The sequence below is a fragment of the Dreissena polymorpha genome, chromosome 9 (assembly GCF_020536995.1).
Source record: "Dreissena polymorpha isolate Duluth1 chromosome 9, UMN_Dpol_1.0, whole genome shotgun sequence".
Lineage (NCBI taxonomy): Eukaryota > Metazoa > Mollusca > Bivalvia > Myida > Dreissenidae > Dreissena > Dreissena polymorpha.
This window is the reverse complement of record NC_068363.1, coordinates 85,085,155-85,105,649: the sequence shown is the minus strand read 5'-3', so window position 1 is coordinate 85,105,649 and position 20,495 is coordinate 85,085,155. Positions and strand designations below refer to the sequence as shown.

The 20,495-nt window shown below is 36.5% G+C and overlaps 1 protein-coding gene across 4 annotated transcripts in view; it reads right to left on the bottom strand.

The window, feature by feature from the left end:
- The window catches only part of LOC127846688 (pregnancy zone protein-like), a 573,673-nt gene that overhangs the window by 535,415 nt on the left and 17,763 nt on the right, over window positions 1–20,495 (bottom strand). For all 4 annotated transcript variants that reach the window (XM_052378170.1, XM_052378172.1, XM_052378173.1 and 1 more), the window contains exons 2-3: window positions 7,893–7,959; window positions 3,287–3,459 (exon numbers count right to left, since the gene is read on the bottom strand). In XM_052378170.1, the coding sequence (XP_052234130.1) occupies window positions 3,287–3,459; window positions 7,893–7,954 (235 nt within the window). In that variant the 5' untranslated portion in view covers window positions 7,955–7,959. The remainder of the gene's footprint in view (window positions 1–3,286; window positions 3,460–7,892; window positions 7,960–20,495) is intronic.

Here is a 20,495-nt window from a genome sequence, read left to right as displayed (position 1 = left end):
ACAGTCCAACCCTACTTCCGGTCAACCCTCATCGCCGGTCGCCCTGTGTAGGCGGCCGGTGTGTGCTGCGACCGTCGATAAACACTATATAATGCACCACTCTTAAGCGGTAACCCCGTTTCTCCGGCCAGCGGCCAGTTATTTTGCATCCCAAATGTTAAATTTCCGCCATATGAGTGGTCTCGCGCGAGTAAGTCAGTCATGTACATTGGAAAAATTACACCGACGCAACAGCGATAAAATCGATACTTACTTCCAGTCTGCGGTTAAGCCTCTGTAGTACTGAAACGTGTTGTGTGATAAACATTTTGACAGCCAGCTTGCAAATTGCAATTAATTAGCGGCGGATTATGGTGTTATCGGGTTAAAAGCAATATGCGACCGTTATATCTTTTTGTTTCCGCATGTGCGAATATCACCTATTATTACTGGAAAAGAGATTATTAATTTATAATTTATTATTTGTTGTTGTTGAATCATTCTATTTCAAGCACACATTATGACAATTATCGGCCAATTAAAAGTTAAAAAGAACAACGAAACTATTAGCAGAAATCAACTGATCTACATGTTCTCTGTGCTACAAAGTTTTTATCAAAAAATTAATACACGCACGCTTTTCACGTGACATTATACATTGGTGCATAATTTTCGCGCGCTTTTGTCGAGACAAAGGAAATATATGAGGACTTTTTTTAGGCTAGAATTTGTAAACGTCTCGTTAACATAAAACAATCGGGAGTGTGTTTCGGATTACAAATTATTACGGTATTCTCATTTTGGAATTAAACAAAGCATTAATATTTGTTTTTATATTTACAATTATTTCAATATATGAATTTTGATAAAACCCTTTACGCGGCGAAAAAATGTTTTTATAATTTATGCATGAAAAGCACGATTGCCAGAAGGATTACACCCGGTTGCTATAATCAGTCTCTTAAGTAACTGGCCACGATTTTATTGTGGAGGAGATCACTGTCGGGACCAATTCGTGCGGTAGGTATAACAAAGCCATAAAACTGCAATAAACAAATTAAATTATGGATTGATAGTGACATGGGAGATATTCACGCATAACTGATTCACAACTGTTCCCATCTTAAAGGGATCTTTTCACGCTTTGGTAAATTGACAAAATTGAAAAAAGTTGTTTCAGATTCGCAAATTTTCGTTTTAGTTATGATATTTGTGAGGAAACAGTAACATCTACCATGGTCTAATATAGCCATTATATGCATCTTTTGACGATTTTAAAACCTAAAAATTATAAAGCGTTGCAACGCGAAACGATTGAATAATTTGGAGAGTTCTGTTTTTGTCGTTATATTTTGTGAAACTACGAAGATTGCTTATATAAGGTATAAAATACGTCAAGGACGTGTACTCGGCGGAATAGCTCAGTAGGCTAAGGCGTTTTTACTTCAGGACTCTGGCAGGACTCCAGGGGTCACTGGTTCGAAACCTGGACCGGGCAATGTTCTTTTCCTTTTTTAAATTTTATTCTTGATTTTTTACTGGAGCTGTTACGATCCAATGCTTACATTTATCGATATAAAGCATTTAATGAATAAGTTAAAAAATGCCAAAATCTGTGAAAAGGCCCCTTTAAGTGCATTGGGACCATACAACGCGCATTTTGTAAACAATGAATCATGAGAATGATTCTTTTTCATTGACTTGATTCTGACGATGATGATGATATTGTTGATGATTAGAAAGATGAATATTATTTTTTTGAATGAAAATTTTGTTTTATAGCTGATTTTAGAAAGGAAGAAATACAATTATTTTAAGTCTATACATTGTTTAGTATATGTACAAATATTTACCATTTTGTTTATACAAAAATTGAACAGTTGGCCATGCACTCATCAACTCCAGACTCCCTATGACCCAACCCCCTCTTAAGAGGCCACCCCGCTTAAGCAGCCAATTCGGCCGTGTCCCTTGACTGGCTGCTTAAGAGGGGTTTGACTGTACTGCCCTTTTCAAGAATTATCTGGAGCACATGGACATATTGAAAGCAAACATTAACCTTCAGGCTCTTAGTTAATTAAGAGGCATACTTCTGCTAAATGAAAGGTCACAATCATGACCTCCTCAGTGACTTCACCTCTTCATTCTGATCTTTAGTGTAAAATTTCAATTAAATAAAGTAGTAGTTTTAGGGATACATGTACAATTCTGCTAAAGTGCAGGTCAGAATTATGGAACTTGGTCAGTGACCTAATTCAATCACACCAAACTTAAGTGTAAAGTTTTAAATGAATACTTTTAGTAGAAACAGTGACATGGAGATCTTGCACATTAACCTAATCTATACAGACAGGACAACTACATCGATGTTGACAAATGGGTTAGTAGTATGTCAAACTATACAGACAGGACCCCTACATCGATGTTAACAAATGGGTTAGTAGTCTGTCAAACTATACAGACAGGACACCTACATCGATGTTGACAAATGGGTTAGAAGTATGTCAAACTATACAGACAGGACACCTACCTCGATGTTGACAAATGGGTTAGTAGTATGTCAAACTATACAGACAGGACCCCTACATCAATGTTTACAAATGGGTAAGTAGTATGTCAAACCTATACAGACAGGGCCCCTACATCGATGTTGACAAATGGGTAAGTAGTATGTCAAACCTATACAGACAGGGCCCCTACATCGATGTTGACAAATGGGTAAGTAGTATGTCAAACCTATACAGACAGGGCCCCTACATCGATGTTGACAAAGGGGTTAGTAGTATGTCAAACTATTTTAGCCTACCTATACAGACAGGACACCTACATTGATGTTGACAAATGGGTTAGAAGTATGTCAAACTATTTTAGCCTACCTATACAGACAGGACACCTACATTGATGTTGACAAATGGGTAAGTAGTATGTCAAACCTATACAGACAGGGCCCCTACATCGATGTTGACAAATGGGTTAGTAGTATATCAAACTATTTGAGCTTTGTTCTGGGAAAACTGGGCTTAATGCATGTATGTGAAGTGTTGGCTCAGCTTAGCTTGTGCAGTCTGCATAGGCTAATCAGGGACAAAAATTCAGAATAAACTTTATTTTTGCTTTAAGGAGACTTCTTTTAACAAATAATACCCTAAAAGCGTAAAGTGTCGTCCATAAAAAGCCTGTGCAGACTGCACAGGCTAATCTTGGAGTGACAATTAACACACATGCATTTAGCCCTGTTACCCAGAACGAGACCCATTTGATAAAAAGTCTGGCAATAAAGCACCAAAATGTCTCATAAAGATCTTGCCTATTTTAATTGTAAATTCCGAGCTTTTTGGGTCTGTCCACAACTTTGAGCTGTTGTCACTTGTCCAGATGCTGACATCAAAATATGTGGCAGCATTTGAAGATCTCAGCAAGGTGACATCTACCTTGTAGTACATGCCATTGCGCACCTCCTTTGGGATTGTGGCAAAGTACCTGTGATTGATGACAGTTGCACAGATTGATGTGTGAACATTTATGCATGAACACTGCCTTAATACATTATACATCAAAGCATGAACCTTGGTGTATGTGCGCTGATGTAATACATTATACATCAAAGCACGAACATTAGTGTATGAACACATTAAGTCATGAACATGTGTGTATAAACATATTCTAGCATGAACATTTGTGTATGAACACATCCAAGCATGAACATGGGTGAATGAACACATAAAGGCATGAAAATTGGTGTATAAACACATACAAGCATGAACAGTGGTGTCTGAACTCATCCAACAATGAACATTGGTATATGAAGCAAAGCATGACCATTTGTGTATGACCTTATCCATGCATGATAATTGGTGTATGAACACATCCAAGCAGGAATATTGGTGAATGAACACACCAAAGCACAATAATTGGTGTATGAACACACCCAAGCATGAACTTTGGTTAATAAACACATCAACGCATAAACATTGGTGTATGAGCACATCCAAGCATGAACATTGGTGTATGAACACATCAACACATGAACATTAATGTATGAACACATCAAAACATGAACATTTATTTATGAACACATCAATTGGTGGACATTAATGTATGAACACATCAATGCATGAACATAAGTTAATGAACACATCAAGGCATGAACATTGGTGTATGAACACATCAACGCATGAACATTTATGTATGAACACATCAATGCATGAACATAAGTGTATGAACACATCAATTGGTGGACATTAGTGTATGAACACATCAGCACATGAACATAAGTTAATGAACACATCAAGTCATGAACATTGGTGTATGAACACTGCAAAACATGAACAATGGTCAATGAACACATGATAGCATGAGCATAAGTAAATTAACACATCCAAGCATGATCATTGGTGTATGAACAAATAAAAGCATGAACATTGATGTAAGAACACATCCAATTATGATCATTGATGTATAAATATATCCAAGCATTAACATTGATGTATGAACAGATCAAAGCATAAACATTGTTGTATGAACACATCTAAGCATGAACCTTGCTGTATAAATATATCCAAACATGAGCACTGGTGTATGAACACATCAATGCATGAACATTGGTGTATGACCATATATAAGCATGAACACATAAACGCATTATCATTAATGTATTAACACATCCAAGCCTAAATATTTGTGTTTAAACACATCCAAGCATTTATAATGATGAATAAACATATCGTCACATAAATTCTGGTGTATGAACACATCCAAGCTTGAACATTGATGTATGAATATATGCAAGCATGAGGGTTGGTAAACAACCACATCCCACATTGAATATTGGTGTTTAAAAACATCCATGCACGAGCATTGGTGAATTAACACATCCAAGCAAGAACAGAGGTGTATGAATACATCCAAGCATGTATATTGGTGCATAAACACATCCGAGCAAGTACAACGGTGTATTAACACATCCAAGAATTAACACAAAATAGTGTATGAACACATCAATCAGTGTTCATTCTGGGCAGCGCCATTGCGGGATTTTCACATCAAAATATTAATGGGCGCAATCTTAACAATATCAGTGGGCCCTTCTGGCGCATACATAATACGTAATATAATTGGCGCATTAAAAATTGTATCAGTGGGAGATTTAACTTTCAACTAGAAATGGCGCGGCAGAGGCCGACGCGTATCCCCACGCCGAATGTTTGACCTAGGTGTGCCCCAGGGTTGGTAATGGGGCCATGCATAGCTGAGATTGACCGTATTGTCATAAGAGAAGTTCATCATCAATTAGAAGTGAATTGGTGTAGAAATGAAGAAGTTATAGTAAAAGGCAATTTTGGGTGGGTGTGACATATGTGGGTAGGGCGCCCCAGGGTTGGTAATTGTGCCATGCATAGTTGAGATTGACCGTATTGTCATAAGAGAAGTTCAGTATCAATTTGAAGTGAATCTGTGTAGAAATGAAGAAATTATAGTAAAAGGCAATTTTGGGTGGGTGTGGTCTATGTGGGCGGGGCCCCAGGGTTGGTTATGGGGCCATGCATAGTTGAGATTGACCGTATTGTCATAAGAGAGGTTCAGTATCAATTTGAAGTGAATCGGTGTAGAAATGAAGAAATTATAGTAAAAGGCAATTTTGGGTGGGTGTGGTCTATGTGGGCGGGGCGCCCCAGGGTTGGTAATGGGGCCATGCATAGTTGAGATTGACTGTATTGTCATAAGAGAAGTTCAATATCAATTTGAAGTGAATCGGTGTAGAAATGAAGAAATTATAGTAAAGGCAATTTTTGGTGGGTGTGGTCTATGTGGGCGGGGCCCCAGGGTTGGTTATGGGGCCATGCATAGTTGAGATTGACCCTAATGTCATAAGAGAAGTTCAGTATCAATTTGAAGTGAATCCGTGTAGAAATGAAAAAATTATAGTAAATGGAATTTTTTGCTGGGTGTGGCCTATGTGGGCGGGCGCCCCAGGGTTGGGATTGGGGCCATGCATAGTTGAGATTGACCCTAATGTCATAACAAAAGTTCAGTATCAATTTGAAGTGAATCCGTGTAGAAATGAAAAAATTATAGTAAATGGAAATTTTTGGTGGGTGTGGCCTATGTGGGCGGGGCGCCCCAGGGTTGGGAATGGGGCCATGCATGGTTGAGATTGACCGTATTGTCATAAGAGAGGTCCAGTATCAATTTGAAGTGAATCGGTGTAGAAATAAAGAAGTAAATGTAAAATAACCTAAAAAAATGAGTGATAATTTCTGACGCGGCCCCACCCCAACTGCTATAACTTTTGACCCAGGGGTCAGATCAAAATTCCAAATAGTGCAGGGTCGCACATATGCTCATAGCTACCATGTGTGTAAGTTTCAAGGTTCTAGTGCTTTTAGTGTAGGAGGAGATAGTGGCCAGGACGGACGGACGGACAGACGGACGGACGGACGGACGGACGGCGGAGATAACCACAATATCCCCACCTTTTTTCAAAAAGCGTGGGGATAAAAACAAAGGGATGGAATCATACTGCAAATTCTAAACACTGGTCTCCTAAGTGGAAATGTAGGTGGAAAATAACCGTTCTTGGCTACCACGGGCGCACTGTGTTGAATCCTGAACTTCCATTGGTTGATAGATGTCACATGTCTGCAAACTGTGTCTACGTCATCAGAAAGTGTGGAAAACATTTGTCACCATATTTCGTAGCGATTTTCCAATGTTTTTTTGAACAAATATGTGTTTTTTTCTGTTTCAGCCATTTGTCTACAAACATGATTACAATCAGGTCGCCCCTACAAAATCTTTAAATGCATGGCACACTAAATTTATGGCTGATGGGCCATTGGCCCACCAGCAATCTGGCCCAGAATAAACACTGCATCAATGCATGAACATCGGTGTATGAACACATCCAAGCAAGAAAATTTTTATGTGAACACATCAAATCATGAACATTGGTGCATGTATACATGCAAGCATGAACATTGATATATGAACACATTAAAGCCTCAATCTTTGTGTATGAACCTATCCAAATAGGAACATTGGTGTATGAAAACATACAAGCATGAACTTTGGTGTATGAACATATCAGAGCATGAACTTTGATGTATGAACATATCAGAGCATGAACATTGGTGTATGGACACATCCAAGCATGGACATTGGTTTATGTACACATCCTAACATGAACATTGGTGTATGAACACATAAAAGCATGAATATTGATGTAAGAATACATCAATTCATGAATAGTGTTGTATGAACGCATCAATGCATGATTATTGGTGAATGAACACACCCAAGCATAAACATTATGTATGAACACATTAAAACAAGAACACAGTGTCAGTGTTGCTGTTTACACAATCAGTACAACTGTTAATACAACTGCTTGCACAATATCAGTACAACTCTTTACAAAATTCCAGTAAAATTTATACCTTAATATCAGTATAGCTTTTTTAACAATTCTAGAATAGTTGTTAGCAAAATATCAGTGCTATTATTTACAAAATACCAGAGTAGCTGTTACAAATTGAAAGTATACAACTGCTTATAAAATAACATGTAAAGCTGGTTACATAATGCAAAAAGACTGCTTATAAATGAGAGGTCAACTTCTCATATTATATCAATAAGTTAACCAATCAAAATTGCATTTGCCCCTTCACCTTAACTCTTTCAGTGCTGGAACCGAATTTTGAAGGCCTTTGCAAACAGTTTGGATCCAGATGAGACGCCACAAAACATGGCGTCTCATCAGGATCCAAACTATTTGCTATTCTGATATTATTCTTTGAAAAAAATCGAAGAAAATGCTAATTTTAGAAATTCTGCAGACGACATTTTAGCAGACAATAAATTTCCCAGTATGCAAAGGGTTAATGTAACCGAAAATTGTATTATTTTAAACTCACCTCTGGGCACTTGCCAAACTGCACAGCCCCAGGCTTATAAGAAACTGCCCAAGGAAGCGCATCTTAACTGCAAATATACACAAACACAAACATTGCTCAATTTCTCCCATATATAAAAATATTAGAACAGAGGAGGGCCAAAGTCCTAGAGGCATGCAGCTGAGACCCAAATAAACATTTGCTATGAGCTGTTAATTTCTCACTGTAGCCATATAAAATGAAAACTGCAATCCTCACTGCAGCAGAAAACAGCAGACGGTTGCTGGACCTTGACTTAATAATTGTGATTGATATAGCACTCTGGTAACTTGCTATACCCATTATTGTAAAAAATAGAGCTAAAAAACTATTTATTTCCCCTCTATATGGGAAAACTTGCCTCAATGCATTATATAAAAGCCCCCTGTTCAAAGAGTGCAGCTCAAATACTTCCAAAACTGCAGTCCTACTGCATAGTTAAATAACAAACATTGAGTAGTAATGTGAGTAAGATGCTGCTTAGATAGTCATTTGGTGCAACAGAACTGTAGATTTCAAAGGATATTGACTGAGATGATATTTTTGAAACATTATTGAATTTTGTAATATAGTGAACAATTATTGAATCAGAAAAAGAAACTATGACAGTCTGAACTCTATAAAGCAAGATTTAAAGAAGGATTTATTCATAAAAGTACCTAAAAACAGAGTTTCTCACAAAATATTGCTATAAATTCTTGAAACACATCAAATAAATGGCAACAGCAGTTTTAATATTCATGAGTGACAATTGTATTTAGATACTTTATAAAATACATAACTGTGAAACCATTTATTTTCGCCAGCATAAAATTTCGTCATTTTCATTTAAATGACGTTTTCGTCAGCACTTAAATTCGCCAATTCCTGACTTAGGAAAAAAAAGATTCAGTTAATATCCGATTTTGTTTTGTAAAACATGTCCGAAATATAGCGCGGTTGCAATTAATCGTAGTGGGAAAAGAGGGAGGACACTTGAGATTCACTTGCTGGAGATGGGGCCTAGCTGTTTGTCACATGTCAATATACTAGTCTTTTGTTATCAGCTGATCAGTAATGGGCCCCCATTAGTGTATCATTATGATAAGTTGGATCGAATAACCGTTAACGAATGTTTGAAACAAAGAAGCCAATTGCCAATTGGTCTTATTTATTTATCATTATGGCCAAACTGATAACAGTCTTACCTTTATCGGCGCAAATTAGAGAAGGTGCGAACATAATTGGTTATAATTAGTGTTAGTAAACTATTTTGCTTACACTAACACTCGGAAGAGTAAAATTAACAGTGCATTATGGGACAGCGGTGTCATATGGCACAATTCAGATTTATTTGTAGCAACCAATGATCAAGTGAGTTTCAATTAGATTGAATGCAATAGGACACAAAGCAGTGTTTTATTGCGTCATACTCAGTCATTGAAAAACATGTTTCCCGGGGATTTCCTGAAAATCGCACGAAAATAAAAGTGATTTTCTGTAAACAATTACCCTACGTTTGGTTGGAACTAATCGTCGTGACTAATCGTTGCTAATGTCTCTTTGCTTGTTTTGTTTTAAAATGCTACAAATAACAATGATTTGAAACATGTATCGTAAAAACTTGTCAAAGCTGTTAATTATTAAAAAGATCAATAGCCCATAAACGAAACATAAGCTTAGTCGACCTATATTTTGAGTTGACCCCCCTTACCAAACATCATACTTTGCTTACAAAAATAAATATTTTGACCAAGATTCATAAAATCTGAAACAAAATTGTGACCTCTAGAGTGTTTACAAGGATTTTGTATTGAGATATCATTGGGACAGATCTTCTGACCTAGTTTCATGAAGATCGGACAAAAAATGTGGCCTCTAGAGTGTTTACAAGGTATCTCTATAGCCAAATAAGGAAAACTGCCCCGCACACTGGCGGCCATGTTTTTAAACAGACCAGAACCACTTTTGAACTCAACCAACATCTCATTAAGACAAACATTTTGACAAAGTTTCATGAAGATAGGGCATGCAATGTGACTTTTACAGTGTTTACAAGGTTTTTCTTTTTTTGACCTAGTGACCTAGTTTTTTACCCGACATGACCCAGTTTTGAACTCGACCAAGATATCATTGGGACAAAGCTTCTGACCAAGTTTCATGAAGATCAGAAAAGAAATGTGCCCTGTACACTGTATTATTATGAAAACATTAATAGTCAAAGGGGAGTAACTACTGTAAACTTAAATGCAATATTGAAAAGAGTTGTCTCACATGTTACATGACCTTAATTCATGATTGTCTACAAGCCTACTATATAAATATAACCAAAACTGCCCGTCCCCCTGGCAACCATGTTTTTCAACGGACCGGAACCATTTTTGAACTCAAATCTCATATCAAGGAAACAAATGTTCTGACAAAATTTCATGAAAATTGGGCCAAAAATGTGACTTCTAGAGTGTTCACATGTTTTCACTATACAGTTCAACCTGCCCGAGCGACCGCCTGCTAATAGCGACCAACAGTCAATAACCACCACACCGATTTCCTCCCGAACGATTTCACTATATATTGAACCTGCGAATAAAGCCCACCTGTCAACAAAGACCAACAACCACCCTTTTACAAATCTCCATTTTGATAGCTTACAACGACCACTGCAATCATAAAAATCAACAATTTCGCAACTTTCAAAAAACAAAATGACCGCCAGGACGCTGCGTAGTCACCTGATACACATCTTACCAGTGGATTCGTCGGTCGCTATGGAGATATTGGCAAGTTACAGTTTATTGCACTCGCTATCAGTTGTTTGTTTATTTAACATGCATTGCTAATTGGTAGTCGCCTGCTTCTTTTATGCATTTGACAGTTTGTCAAAAGTGTAAAAATTTGCCTTTGTATTTAAGTGACTCGCGATTAATGTACTAATTGCCGAAAATATCAAAGACAAATTTGGGGCTTACATAAACTCATTAAGGAAATTAACGGTTTCATATCATTTACGATGCCTATTAAAGACAAACATTTTGATAGTCATTCTCTTCTTAAAACAATGGCCGCCATGATGCTGTGATAGTCACGTGATAAACATCTTACCAGATCACTGGTCGGTCGCTATATAGATATTGGCAAGTGACAGTTTACTTAATTTGATAGCTGTTTTTGTTTATTTAACACACTTTGCTAATTGTTAGCCGCCTGCTTCTTTTATGCATTTGACCTTTTGTCGAAGGTGTAAGACGCTGCCAATTCATTTTAGTGGCTCGCGATTATTTATGTAATAGATGCCAAAAATATAAAAGAAAAGTTTGGGGCTTATATCAACTTATTTATGAAATTTATGGTTTCGTTACAATTACGATGCCAATTACACACATACATTTTTAATTCATTCCTTTCTTAACATTTCTCCGTGATACAACGTGCATAGATTATAGATACCGTAAATCCATGAATATAATACGCCCTCGTGCATAATACGCACCCCCGAGTTTGGTCAAAATTTATCGGTAAAAATTGAAAATCCGAGTAAAATACGCACTAAAAAAATTAGTTTCCGAAATCGGCCATTTCCGAAAAAAAAATGTCAATATATTTTTGTGTTGTGAAAATAGCAAATCAATTTGGTGTTGTCAACTATCTGTTTCACAGTAATACCCCGGTATATTGATCGGGATGTGTTATAATGCTGTTGTTATGACAGTTTCATAATAAATATCTCTGTCTGTTGTTTATATTACCATTGATTGTTACCGATAACACACGGGGCCCTTGCTGACATTCGGGTCAAGCAGTCATAATTACAAAAGAAAGAAGCAGAGACGCTGTTTTTTGTTTTCACATTTAATTCAGTTTGACAATATTCGGGACGATAATAATCATAATAATAATAAAGTAATAAGAAGACAAAATGGTTACTTCCGTGTTTTTCAGTTGTCTAGATGAATTACTTTTCCGAAGTGTTACAAACTCGATACTTTAATATAACTTTAAATAAAATTAAACCGCTCTTGTTTTTCATGATATCTTTAATTAAAATACGCTGCTAATCACCTTTCAATTTAATTCGGCAATCGGCAGACAGGTGTAATAGACTCTATTAGCATCATAAAACTAATTATTTAATTACCACTCTTTACTTTTGATATGGTAAATATGCGGTAGAAAGATAAATAGTGGTCAGCTAAGAAATATTTATTTAAGGGTATTGTCAGTTTTTTTTTTCATTTGCTAATCTCTTTAAACGATTTATCGTCCAGTCGCTATTTTGTAGGCAGACGATGATTTTAACTGTGTATTCCAAGTATACAGCAGTGGCTACGCATGAATGACCCAATATTATCCGATAGCTCCTCCGGTTCTCACGTTTCATTAGACAACGTCATTTCATGTGTAAGCGAGCTCAATGTTGATTGGCCAGCTACCATGCGCACTTCAATAACAATAAGGTCAAGCGATGTCTCATAATCGGGTACAGACAGGGTTTTGTTTACTGTTCGAATTGCGAACACTTTCATTAAAACAAAGATACAAATATAGAAAACCAGTCCGATATAAATGGCAGATGTTTTCAATGAAATTTTACTAGATTTTGGCATTTTCACAAATAAGATTTTTATTGAGCCAAATTCTCAATATTTTCACAAATGACTCAAATGGCGAACGACAGCGCGAGCCCTGTTGCACCCCTTTGATGTAATGGTGTAGTTCAAAATGGCTGCCGCGAAGCTTTTAACAGCGATTAAGTTGAAAATTTGCACAGGAAAAATTTTGTTCTGCTCTAAACTCGTATATTATACGCACCCCCTATTTGAAGAAAAAATCGGCAGGTAAAAAAGTGCGTATTATATTCGTAGATTTACGGTAAGTAAATTGTCAGTTAAAGTTAACCATTATGGCATCCAAGTGTAAGTTCATGACGTATGTTGATTTTCTGTCTGGTACGTTATTGTTCATATTGTGAATTGAAATAATACATGTAAATATAAAACAAACTGTGTTTTCAATCCTTTTTACATTATACATGCATTAGTATTCACGCATTTAAACAATAGAGCACATACAAAGATACGGTACCAGTTAAAAACCTACTAGCATATTTTGCAAAGTTTCAATCGACCCTGCGAATAAAGACCACCTGTGAACAAAGACCACAACGACCAAATCCCTTGAGTGGTCGTTATTGGCAGGTTGGACTGTATACATATAGAGAAAAATGCCCCGCCCACTGGCGGCCATGTTTTTTTACCAATCTGGACCATTTTCGAACTCGTCCGAGAAATCAATAAAACCAATGTTTTGACCAACTTTCATGATGATTGGGCAAAATATGTGACTCCTAGAAAGTTTACAAGGTTTCTCTATAACCAAATAAGGAAAACTGACCCGCCCACTGGCGGCCATGTTTTTCAACGGACCGGAAACACTTTTGAACTCAACCAACATATCATTAAGACAAACATTTTGACAAAGTAACACGAAGATTGGGCATGAAATGTGACTTCTACATTTTTGACAAGTTTTTTCCTTTTTTGACCTAGTGACCTAGTTTTTGACCCGGCACAACCCAGTTTCGAATTCGACCGAGATTTCATTGGGACAAAGCTTCTGACCAAGTTTCATGAAGATCGGATAATATGTGGCTTCTAGAGTGTTTACAAACAAATGTGGACGGACAAAAACCGGTCACAAAAGCTCACCTGAGCAATCAGGTGAGTTAAAAACAAAATCTATGGGAAACCTTTAAGAACAAAACCTAAAAGAACCTTTAAGAAAAAAAAATATGGAAAACCTTCAAGAACAAAAACTATGGGAACCTTAAAGAACGAAATCTTTTGGAACCTTTAAGAAGAAAATCTATGGAAACATTTAAGAAGAAAATCTATGGGAACCTTTCAGAACACAATCTATGGGAACCTTTAAGATCAAAATCTATAGCAGAGGGGGTTATCACATGATTATCAAGATGGTGAGGTCCATGCCAAGGCAGGTATTTTTTGCTGTTTCAGTCCCATACCCTTTATAACTTGTATACATTTTTCAAATTCCGCTCACTTTTAAGCTATATTAGAAAAAAAGTTACTGGTGTTTATTTCATAGTAATATTCGCTGTATATCTCACCTTTACTCGCTGTAGAGAAAAAAATGTAGATAAAACTTTTAACAAAAGGATAAACATTATAATCAACAGATCACTAAAATGGATATTTCAACTTCAAAACTCTTTACTTTGACACTTAAATAGCTTTATTTCCATACATGTGAAATGCAAACCATCAATTAAGAATTTGGGGTTTCTGGAAAAAAGACACTTAGCCATTGGATATATGACCTTTAAAAGGCTATAAAATCAGCCATCACTTAACTCAAGTGTTTCACATGCAATCTGTATGAATAATAGGCCTTAAGGTTTGCTGCATAAGTATAAACTACTGTACAACGTTTCATGTGAATTGAAATTTAAAAACAGTCCATGCAAAACACCTAGATACAATCAGCACACGTGTTACGTAAGAACTACCAGGGCACCCATGACACCACTGATTCACTGCGCCTATGAAGTTGTGTTTAATTGGTAAATAAAGTATCACTATCCACCAATCAGGAATTGAGGCATATCAATCATGATTAATGAATCACAAAACAGGTACAGGATGGTACAAGACCACACATTAAAGTGGCTTAGTTGATTCACTAAATTTCTCTTGAAAAAGACTATTAATGCAAATTATGGGCTACCACACCTCATCCACCTGCCACCAAAAAAAGAAATGTTAACCTTCAAAATATCTTCAAACTCATTGATGATCCGTTTAACTATCAATTTTTTTTTTAGAATCAAATGTTTTTCAGCTTAAAAAAACACCTTTGTGTTTGAAAGCAGAATCTCTATGTTGGCAGCAATGTATTCAATATCCTGTATCAAGTTGAGTTGAATTGTCATGGATTCTTATTAATACTTTTCAGTTTTGCATGGAGATGTAAACTTCAATAGCCGAATAATACCAGTATAAAAATGCGTTATATTTATATATACACAGAGATTGATATTAACTTTTGAATCAAAAAGTCGAATTTGACCACTGCCCTAAAATTTTACTTGTCCAAACCCAAATGTTACTTTTCCTGACCTTAACCCTTTGCATGCTGGGAAATTTGTCGTCTGCTAAAATGTTGTGTGCTGATTTTCAAAAATTAGCATTTTCTTCAATTTTTCAAAGACTATTATCAGAATAGCAAACAGTTTGGATCCTGATGAGATGCCACGTTTTGTGGCGTTTCATCTGGATCCAAACTCTTTGCAAAGGCCTTTAAAATTCAGTTCCAGCGCTGAAAGGGTTAACATTTAACTTAAAAACTTTCCCATTCAGATGCTAAGTTACCATGGTTATATTCAACCAGTCTGATCATGCTGTATGCTGTTTGCTGCTCATTGAGTACCATAGGGTTGGAAATTAGGCCTTTAAAACTTGAATCATGAAAGAAAGCTTTTGAATTTGATTTGATTTTCAAATGGACTACAGATACATCAAAATGTTTATATAAGTTGTAGAGGGCTATTATACCAAGTAAGTTTCCAGTAATTTTACAACTCACATATATAGTAGCATAGCACAACAAGAGGCCCATGAGGGCCTGAATCGCTCTACTGCTATAAACACTGTGCAAGTTTGGAAAGAATAAGATGGAAACTGTGTACTTAATCGCGTAAACAAGGAGAATTTTCTCAAATTCAAGGGGAGATTATTGTGTACTTATTTCTCCGATACTGCTCATATTCAATGGGGTTCAAGTCCTCATTGATATAAAGATACTGTGCACATTTGGAAAAAATTGGATGAAAACTGTGGAATTAATTGCGTAAACAAGCGGGATTTCACAATTATCTCATATTCAAGGGGAAGTTATTCTGGACTTATTGCTTCGATATTGCTGTTTTTAAACAAGGGCTTTTTGTAAAACATGCATGCCCCCCATATGGGCTGTCAGTTGTAGTGGCAGCCATTGTGTGAATACGTTTTTTGTCACTGTGACCTTGACCTTTGACCTAGTGACCTGAAAATCAATAGGGGTAATCTGCCAGTCATGATCAATGTACCTATGAAGTTTCATGATCCTAGGCCTAAGCGTTCTTGAGTTATCATCCGGAAACCATTTTTCTGGTTCTAGACTTTGACCTTTGACCTAGTGACCTGAAAATCAATAGGGGTAATCTGCCAGTCACGATCAATGTACCTACAACATGTATGAAGTTTCTTGATCCTAGGCCTAAGCCTTCTTGAGTTATCATCTAGAAACCATCTGGCATGTGCAAAACAATATACCCCCTCTTCTTTGAAGGGGGCATGAAAAGGGTTTGAGTCCTCATTGATACAAAGACACTGTGCAAGTTTGCCAAGAATTGGATGAAAATAATGGACTTTATTACATAAAAAAACTGAATTTTTCATTTTTTTCTCAAATTCAAGGGGAGATAATTCTGGACTTATAACTGCGATATTGCTCATTTTCAATAAGGTTAAACTCATCATTCAGATAAAGACACTGTGCAAGTTGGGAAATGATTGGATGAAAACTGTGGACTTTATTGCGTAAACAAGCCTTATTTCACAATTTTCTCAAATTCAAGGGGAGATAATTCTGGACTTTTTACTCTGATGTAACCCATTTTAAATAGAGTCCTCATTAATATAAAGACACTGAACAAGTTTGAAAAGAATCGGATGAAAACCGTGGACTATCGCATAAACAAGAAAAAGTCTAACCCACGTGCGCACGGATGGACGACGGAAACCACGCCATGACATAAGCTCTTCAGGCCTTCGGCCAGTAGAGCTAACTAGGACAGTGTCTTGATCCTTATGATGTTTTTCGAATCAATCAACACGAACAGATTGATATTGTAGACTTTCATTTTTTGCGTATTATAAATCACATTAATGTTGCACCAATGCTTAATGAAGCATTAATAGTAATTAACAGCTATGTATTGTGCATAACAAACAATTCATTTATAAACAGCAACTTACTGCTTATAGAACATTCTAATGAGTCTAAACAGTTAATAATTTATCCAACAAACTTGACAGAAATAAACAAGATAATGAGCAAGAATGAGGTTGTTAAATAAACTAAATGGGAACTAACCCCAGCAATTTATATTTCTTGCTAACAGTAAGTTATCATGAGAAAGTATTAAAAAACTTGGTTCTTTCTTTCTTAATGTCTTCATCAAGATTTAAACAAATATTTAAGGCAAATTACCACATTTTTTCAAACTGATTTTGTGCTTGTTAATATTAAATTAAAAGAATACATTGAATTTTCCACTTGTCCCATCGGACATGAAGATTATTTTTTACCTGTGCATGCCTACATTTTGGTTGGAAATCAGACATATGTTCCTGTCGAGCCCTGATACATGAATTGACATAACGTGCAACTTGCTTACAAACTAGAAATGTGTCAGAAGTACATGGATTCCCCTACATTCTTCAAGTTAGGTAGCGAAAAAGTTGTTGCATGCAAACATTTACCCCAATTCACTTATTAAACAAGAGCTGTGTTTGTGAAACACAATGCCCCCACCCATATATTTGACCTTTGACCTTGACCTTGAATGATGACCTTGACCTTGACCTTTCACCTCTCAAAATTTGCAGCTCCATGAGATACACATGCGTGCCAAATATCAAGTTGTTATCTTCAATATTTGGCATTTTACCTTTGACCTTGAAGGATGACCTTAACCTTTCACCACTCAAAATGTGCAGCTCCATGAGATACGCATGCATGCCAAATATCAAGTTGCTATCTTCAATATTGCAAATGTAATGGCCAAGGTTAAAGTTTTGGGACAGACACACACATACAATGACAGACAGACACACACATACAATGACAGACAGACACACATACAATGACAGACAGACAGACAGGCCAAAAACAATATACCCACGATCATTCAATCTGGGGGCATAATTGTGCTTAATTGCAGGTAAGTGTTATGGAACTTGGTCAATGACCTCACACAATGACCTTGTGACCACATGTGGAAAGTTTCATTGAAAGGAGCCTTTTGGTAAATTGACAAAATTAAAACAAGAGATGTGTTTCTCAGAAACACAATGCCCCCTACTGCGCCGCTTTGAAGCCGTATATTTGACCTTTGACCTTGAAGGATGACCTTGAAGGATGAACTTGAGCTTTGACCTTGAAGGTTGACCTTGAACTTTCACCACTCAAAATGTGCAGCTCCATGAGATACAAATATCAAGTTGCTATCTTCAATATTGCAAAAGTAATGACCAAGATTAAAGTTTTGGGACAGAATGACAGAGTGACAGAATGACAGAGTGACAGAATGACAGACAGGCCAAAAACAATATACCCCCAAGCATTCAATCCCCCCCCAACCCCCCCCCCCCCGCCCCACCCCCCCGAGCTTACCCCAGGGGTTCCAGATTGTTAAATGTACACCTATTGTGTATGGTTTGACTTTTCAACAACGAATATTGACAAAAATACACAGTTTGAAAAAATAACCCTCGTATAGGTATTATATATACACAAGGTATGAAACGCACTATATGCCTATTGCTGAAAGATTGTGGAACACTGGATGTGACCTTTTTCATCGAAAACACACATGTTCCCATGCAGTTGCCGACAAAATCCAACTGGATTCATTAAAAGACAGTAAAAGCAACGTGATTACACAACTAACCGATCTCCTCCTCGGCTATTAACTTTAATATTCAATTAAATTTGACTTTCTCGCTATATGTCACTCGGTGTTTCATCTACACATGTACACCATTTTAATTTTATAACGCGTCATCTGGTTGGTTGTTCTCATTGTGTTGGCCAATGATATGGCGTTTAAGAACCGAGTATTCGATCGACAAAATATGACAGCAAAACACAGACATGCATACGGGGGCATAAAAAGTTGTTTCATATTCGCAATTTTTTGTTTTAGTTAAAATATTTGTGAGGAAACAGTTATACTGAACATTTACAATGCTCTAAAATAGCCATTATATGCATCTTTTGACGATTTAAAAACCATAAAATTATACAGCTTTGCAAAGCAATGAAATTGAATTATTTGGAGAGTTCTGTTTTTGTTTTTATAATTTGTGAAACTACTAGGATTGCTTATATAAAGTATAAAATACATCCATCATTGTATGAGCATGATTGGCTGAGTAGTCTAAGTGGTGGACTTTTACTCAAGGACTCCAGGGGTCATGGGTCGCGCCCTGTTGAGGGTTACTTTTTTTTTCCTTTCTTCAATTGTATTCTTGTTTTTTTTACTGGAGCTTTTAGAGCCAACGTTTACATTTATCAATATAAAGCATTTAATGACAAACTTCAATACATGCCAAAATCTGTGAAAAGGCCCCTTTAAACACCAGTAGTAGAAACAGTAACATTAAAATGTTGAACTTTAGGCTCGAAAATTGAATATTTGAATTTGCTTTACTGCTGCGCATTGTTTGAACAATTGTCAACTTTTATGTACTTAATTTAATCTCAAATACCATATTTAAATCAGCTTGAATAAGGCCTCAGAGCTTACCAGAGGTGTCAATGGAACAGAAGTATATCCCAAAAGTACACACTATTAAGCCCAAGTCAAGTTTTTCCTATACACAACATTCATTTATGGATACACATAAACTTAGTAAATGTTGCCTCATTTTTCTACGTATGTCTGGTGTGTTTTCATCTCAAATACCCATACTTTTATAATGAGAAAATGACAGTTGAAGCTTGTTTGTCTGTGACAAGTAAACACACAGAATAGTAATTTGTCCAGCAAATGCAACTGGCATAACTAATGACAAAACAGACAATAACTACGGGAGAGGAGGGGGGGGGGGAGTTAAAGTATTTCATCTGGAGCACTAAAGAGCATTATGTCAGGGCACTAGACAACATTATATCAGAGCACTAGACTACATAATTTCAGAGCACCAGACTACATTATGTAATAGCATGAGAAAACATAATGTCATAGCACAAGAAAACATAATGTCAGAGCACCAGACAACATTATGTAAGAGCAAAAGACAACATTATGTCAGAGCACTGGAAAACATTTATGGCAAAGCACTAGGCTACATTATGTCAGACCACCAGACAAAATTATGTCATAGCACCAGACTACATTATGTCAGAGCACCAGACTACATTGTGTCAGGGAACTAGACAACATTATGTCATAGCACAAGAAAACATAATGTCAGAGCACCAGACAACATTATGTCAGAGCACCAAACAACATTATTTCAGAGCAAAAGACAACATTATGTCAGAGCACTAGAAAACTTTATTTTAGAGCAACAGGCTACATTATGTCAGAACACTAGGCTACATTATATCAGAGCACAAAATAACATTATGTCAGAGCAAAAGACAACACTATGTCAGAGCACTGGAAAACATTATGTCAGAGCACTAGGCTACATTATGTCAGAGCACTAGGCTACATCATGTCAGAGCACTAGACAATATTATGTCAGAGCAATGGAAAACATAATGTCAGAGCACTGGAAAACATAATGTCAGAGCACTGGAAAACATTATGCCGCA